Source organism: Coloeus monedula (genome assembly GCF_965178545.1).
Source record: "Coloeus monedula genome assembly, chromosome: 5".
Lineage (NCBI taxonomy): Eukaryota > Metazoa > Chordata > Aves > Passeriformes > Corvidae > Coloeus > Coloeus monedula.
Window position 1 is genome coordinate 1345555 of NC_138785.1, and position 6334 is coordinate 1351888.

General features: G+C 46.9%; 1 protein-coding gene across 1 annotated transcript; it reads left to right on the forward strand.

The window, feature by feature from the left end:
* Positions 1–458: 458 nt before the first annotated feature.
* MRPL1 (mitochondrial ribosomal protein L1) lies at positions 459–5650 on the forward strand. Its single transcript, XM_082282571.1, has 9 exons — positions 459–546; positions 651–756; positions 1392–1635; positions 1877–1960; positions 2200–2271; positions 2469–2580; positions 3026–3126; positions 4584–4665; positions 5377–5650. Exons 1-9 carry the CDS (start codon positions 513–515, stop codon positions 5538–5540), a joined length of 999 nt encoding a protein of 332 aa, XP_082138697.1. The 5' UTR covers positions 459–512; the 3' UTR covers positions 5541–5650.
* Positions 5651–6334: the final 684 nt, after the last annotated feature.

The following is a 6334-nucleotide window of genomic DNA, read 5'->3' on the forward strand; positions in this document are numbered from 1 at the left end:
TACGCAAGGGAACAGGGATGAGATGGCAGCCAGAAAATCTCTTTCTGGAATTGCATGTGGCTTACAGCAGACAATATTAAGCATTAAACGGGCAGTGTTCTCCCAAACAGAGGTGGCTGAACAGGTATAAACGCCCCCAGGTCTCAGGGCCGCGGCTCTGGCTCCCCTCAGGAGTCGCCGCCATGTTGGTTCGGGGAGGGGGGACCAGTTTGGCTCGTAGCGCTACGAAACAACCCCGGGCTTGCCCTGAGGCCCTTCTCAGGCCGGTGAAGAAGCGAGCTGGAGGCTTTTAACCAGCCTCCGGCAATGGGTCCCCTCTCCCCGGGCAGCGGGCACACTCCGGGAGAGGGGACCCGCGCACCCGCGGAACGGTGGGCCCGGGCGCCGCGGGCGGGAGGACGGCGGACGGGAGGACACCGCTGAAGCGCCGGTCGCCGGAACGCTTCTGCTTGGCCGCGGGGAGCGAGTTCCGCGGGGAACGGTTCCGACGGTGCACAGGGCAGCTCGGCAAGATGGCGGCACCCAGCGCCCGCTGCCTGTGGCGAGGTGACGGGGCCGCCCTGAGGGGGGCAGGGGGGCCTGCCCGGGCGGGTCGGGGGTGCGGGAGGCCGCGGCGCTTGTCTGAGGTGATGTTTGCTCTTCCCCCGCAGCGCTGGCCCCGCGGTGCGGGTGGGTCTTTCACGGGCTGGAGCAGCGCGTCGCCGTCCCCGCCGTGGTGAGCCCCGCGAGCGCCCGGCCCTACGCGGCAGCAGCTAAGTGAGTGCTGGTCCGGCATCCCAGGAGGCTGCCTTGGCCGTGGGGGTGGTGTTGGGGGGTGTGGGTGGAGGGTTTGATGTCCACAGTGCTGGTCCAGCAGCCGACTGTCCCTAGCGGCATCCCGCATGCTCCCGGAGAACAGCCTGGACTCGCAGGGAATGTTTTCCGTGATAATGTCACAGGGAAGGGTTGATGCGGTGGTTTTGAGCTGTGCTTTTGCGGGGTGTAGCAGGGTTACATGTCAGCATGAAAGCTGGTGAGCTCCTGGAATCGGTTTCAAACCCTTCTTGTCCTTCAACTGGCTTTTTATGGTTTAATTTGTCATCTCTGTAATAACCCAGCATGTCTGGGAGAAGCAGAAGCGGCCTCTGTGTGCAGGAGAATGAAGTGTTCTGAAGTGCTGCAGACCCTTTTACCCTGCTTACAGAGGAATGGAGTATCCAGTTATTACTTGAACATTCTTCTCCTCGGCTGGAGACCCTCTGAAAATAGGGAGGAGAATGAGAACTGGGACTGGTGTTTAACTGCATGCAAAATGCCACGGGAAAGGGAAGCGAAACCTTTGTTTATAAGGTCAGACGTGCCAAACTCTTCAGCTGGTGACCTCACAACGTGTTTGGGTTTTCTGCTCTCAGAGCTGCCAAAAAAGATGCCAAGAGGAGCAGGCAGGAGAAGGTCAAGGACAAACCCGCCCCTCGGAGGCGGCCGCTGATGGCCAAGCCCGTGGACGACGTGTACCTGACGTGGCTCTACAGGAGGCCGTCCTACGAGCTGGAGCAGGCTGTGGGCATGCTGAAGAACTTCCAGAAGCTGGACTTCACCTACCCCAAGCAGTTTGTGTACATCAATGTCTTCCTGGATATGGCGCTGCAGAAGAAGGTGGGCTGGAAGGGGGTGTGGGAACGCTGGCACTTCTTAAGGCTTGGAGTCTTTTCAGGCTGGGGGATTGTCACAGGGGGCTTGTGAAGACAGGCTGCAGTTCCTCACCTCGTTGGCATTTTTTTGTTTGTTTGTTTTTCATATTTAGGGGACCAACTCCCTGTGGTTATGTAATTGACCCTCAAGTTGTGATTTCTTTTTGTCTGTTTTAACGTTTGGTTTTTTTTAATTCACTTGCCAGAAAAAAGTGGATCCTTTTTCCAGCAGTGTCACTCTTCCCCATCGCTTTATGGATGAAGTGAACAAGGTTTTGGTGTTCACAGAGGTGGGTGAGCCAGGATTCCTTTATTTCCATGGGGTTTTTGTGTCCTGCAAACTCTTGCAGCTGTCCTTTGTTAATTAATCATTTTATCTATGTGAGATGATCCCAGAGAGCTGCCATGGGTTTATTTGATTACCCTTTGGACTTAATTGTTTCAAATTCTCTCCCTGAGCTCAACTGACAGCAGACCAACAGCCTGATTGGTAGTACAGCTGCTTATCGTTACTTTTTTCTCTCACCAGAATGAGCAAGAAGCTGAAATAGCTCGAGAGCATGGAGCTGCCATCGTGGGAGGTGTTGAATTAATCAAATGGGTATGTATTTTTGGAAAGAATTTTATAAATACCCTAATTTAAACAGTACTGAGGCCTGGGGAGGCGAAGAAGCCTGATGTCCAGTGATCTCCAGGTGAGGGGCAGCAGCCACTATGAAGAATAAGAGATGGGTTTCTATGCTTGGACACTTTTAGAGGTCAACTTCAATCAAATCTATTGAGCTGTGTTTGTTGCAGATCTTGGAGGACGAAATCCAAGCTGATTTCTACGTGGCTGTCCCTGCCATAATGCCCAAGTTAATTCCCCTGAGGAACAAACTGAAGCGGAAGTACCCGAGCACCCGGAGAAGTGAGAAGCAGTTCTCTGTTACAGCTCCCTGTTCCTGAAGGAGATGGAGCCCTGGGGCTGCCACTGCAAGGGTTTCTGATGAGGGTGTTTAGTTACATTCACTGTTAGACTGTAGGTGACTGCGCCGCTTGTCTTAAGTAAAGGTAACTTTAGGAATCCATTTTTTCCCTACAACAGGCAAATCTGGGATTAGAATCCAGATGGATTTGCCTGCTAGCTGCCCTTATGCTTATTAATCCTGATGAATGGGGAAGGAGGGAACATGGGAACTCTTTTTTATAATCTCAGTGAGGACACCATTGTCTTGTTTGTGGAACTGCATTTTGGAGTGGCGTTCACTTGCCTTAATTAACAGATTGAATTATCTCTTTAGTGATACCACACCTATCTGTGCTAATAAGCATCACTCAGATAACTTTTTTGCCTTTTTTGTTTTTGTTAATAGATTCCCTGGGCAGTGACATTCCCAAAATGCTGCAGTTCTTCAGAGAATGTCATGAGTATGCAGTAGAAGATGAGGATATAATCAAGACCAGAATAGCCAGAGTAAGTTGTTTAGAGAGCTCTTAAATTTTCCCTCCTGAGCAGAACTGAAGTTAGTATTCAAAGAGGGGAAAAAACATCCGCAGGATTTTTGACCATTTCCTTCAACTGAGCTGTGAAGGAAATGGGACTCTTTGTTGTGTGGCATCTTCAGCTGGTTTTAAATTTAGTTTTGGTTTTTTTTTTGGTAAGTAAATAAACTATGGGTCTGTAAGTCTATGGTCGATATGCACAGGAGGGTCAAAAAAATCTTTGCTTTAACCAAATAGTTAAAGAATTAAAGATGTCTAATTTTGACAACTGTAGTTCCGGACTGGAGCAGGAAGAAGGGCTGTTTGTGTTACACCTGAAGTAGAACATTAATTTTGGCTTGGTTGTTTATTTTCTCTGCCCCAAACTGTGGGGTTTTTGTTTTCCTTCTGGTTTGCCTCTTTGTAATCCTGCCTGAGGATTAGTTTTCCTCTAACTGGTGGTGGCATGGGCAGGAAGGGTGGGAAATACCTGAAGCCTGAAGCTTTGCCTGGCAGTGTTGGAGACAAATGAGTTTATTAATTCTGATTAGGTGCTCTGAGCTGTCCATGGGAATTCCAAGGGCTTCCTTGTCTGTATGATTCCCAACTTCACAGAACTTCGTAGCTTGAGGAGACAAAAGGTACCTGCTTGGAAAACAGAGCTCTGAAGCCATTTGTCATTCCCTGTTTTGCATTTGACTGAAACAGAAATACCTGCGGTTTTGTGTATAGTTGGAATTCTGGATCTTGTTGTTGAAGGAGTCAAACTTACTTAAAAAACAAAAAGGGACCAATTAACTTCCCTGAACCTTCTTAAAGCACCTTTTGCTGCTCTGCAGAGAAGTGTTCAAAAAGCACTTTAAACAGCAAGATGGGTGTGCATCCACGAGGATTTACTGTGGGAGGCTGGTTTGGAAGCTGGGATATTCGTCTGGATTGTGGGAGCTATTTTGAAGTGCTTGGAATCCTCTGAGCATTAACCATCTTCATTGTGGAGCTGATGCGTTGATTCTTCTGTTTGATTTCATTCTGTTCAAGCTCTTAATGCCTTCAGTTTTAGCTGTTGATGTTTTTGGACTTGATCCATATTGTGGTGTTTGACAGCTGCTTCTAGAAGCTTCTTTCCCCAGATCCTTCATTTTAATAAGGTTTGTGCAAAACCACTTGTGTATATATTGATTTTTAAAGACTCTTCACCCCCTTAAGGCTACACGTTTCACAGAGCCCAGGGAATTTCGTATCCTGAGTGGAATTCTGGAGAACACCATGTATAAAATCCTTCTTTTCTCTGAGTCATTTGGATATGGCTGCCAATGGGATTTGTAACTCCTTCTCAGGGAACATGGACAAAGGAGATCTATCCAAATATTTATAAACACCAGTGCTTCCAGATGGGTTAATCTGGGCTCCAAGCATCACCATAACTAACTTGGCATTATCCATTTGCAGCTGGATATGCCTACTGAGCACATAATTGCCAATCTGAAAACAATTATCCACGATATCTGCACCTTCAAGCCATCAAATTACGGTAAGGAGTTGTTCTAATGTGGTTGTTCAGGTTACAGCAAACAAAAGTGGGAAATGAATGTTCTTCACTGGATTGTCATTAAATTACCTGTCTGTTCCCAAGGTATCTCTAAAATTTCTGCTCCTCCAAGGGAAAAGCTGGTTTGTTTGTTTTTTGGTTTTTTTTTTAATTCCTTCGCAAAAGGAGTTACAAAGGAATAATGAAGTCAACTTTTAAGTAAAGGGCATCTGCTTGGCTGGAGAGGAAATGGTGATTCATGAAATAATTTTAGGGAAGGAGCTTTGTGTAAGCTAAACCCCCATTTTTTTATGTTAATACTTGCTGCATATCTGCCAGGAAATGATCTTGCGTCTCTCCCAGTGATGCTGTTAATAGTAGCTGCAGAGGCCAGACCATAAAAAGCCAAACACATGCCTTGAGAAGCCCAAATAAAAGCTGTGAGGGGTTGCTTGACTTGAAATATAATAAGTGGATGCAGAAAGGGGTGGTATTTTTTTTTTTCTTAATGAGTTTAAATGCAAATTACATCAGCCCAGTTTAGTAAGGATTAGCTTTCCTGGTCTTAGTAGTTTTTCTGCTGATTTGGAGTGTCTGCTTGATTCTTATGCTGCTCTTTTATTGACTTGATGAAAAACATTTGCTGAGAGCAGTCAGGCTGGAGGCATGGAAAGGGCTGGAGTGACCAGTCTGGTGGTGCCCTTTGTTCCCTAGATCCCATTGTGCGGAGGTTGGTGATCAGATCTGCAACCAGTGAAGGTTTGCTGCTGAACCTTGATGGAATCCTACCTCAGGTGGAGAAAGTAGAAGAAAAAGAAGAAAAACATGAAGTTGATGAGGATCCACAAAAACCTGTGCAAGGATCCGTTAGTACCTGATGTCTTTTCCTTGTGGATCTGATGGTTGAGCTTGGGAAGTGAGTGGTGTCATTCAAATCATGCCCTGTGAGAACAAAAAATAAATGGAACTTGTGGATTTCATGTATAAATTCAGTGCAGCGTTGTCACAAACAGGAGCTTGTTGTCAGAACCAAGCACATGTTTTTTCTCAGGAAGAATTGGATGTGTTTTGTGGGGGGTACTGAACACACACCCTGCTCTGATTGATTTTCCTTGCCTTGTTTTCTGGAATGTAACCTGGAGACCCGGCTCTCTTTCATGGTGTTCTCCGCCTTCGTTCCAGGAGATGGCGCTCCTGCCCTCCCCTCCCGTATAGGTGTTGGAAAAAGGAATTTCTCCTTGCGTGGTTTTTTTTGGGGTTCGGTTGCTAAACGCACGTTCATAAAGCTGCACCCCGAAATGTAAAATGGTCCCAGAAGGGATTGGTGATTTACAGCAGGGATGAGCTGCTCCGAATCTGGAAAGGTTTGTGGCTTTAAATCATTCCTATTATTGGAGGTAGGCCTCGTTTTCCCCATCTGAAGCATTTGGCTGCTGTCAGTCAGGGTGGCTAATTCCTGTCAGGCCACGCTGATTATTTTTGATTGTGTGGGGTGCTCTGCTCAGAGTTTGATCAAAAAATTCTCTTCAGGTGTGTAAAGGAAGGTTTCACACTGACTTAATAGACTTTCCAGGTTGTAAAGGAAAAAAGCAATGCCAGTGTACTTGAATATCTGTATTACTAAGGAATTACCCAAATAAGGAATATTGTGAGGTGTTCCAGTGGTTGTGTG

Coding starts and splice junctions, on each gene's coding strand:
- MRPL1 (XM_082282571.1), top strand. CDS start 513: ATGGCGGCACCCAGCGCCCGCTGCCTGTGGCGAG. Junction 2,272..2,468: donor GTGTTGAATTAATCAAATGG/GTATGTATTTTT, acceptor TGTTTGTTGCAG/ATCTTGGAGGACGAAATCCA. Junction 3,127..4,583: donor TCAAGACCAGAATAGCCAGA/GTAAGTTGTTTA, acceptor ATCCATTTGCAG/CTGGATATGCCTACTGAGCA.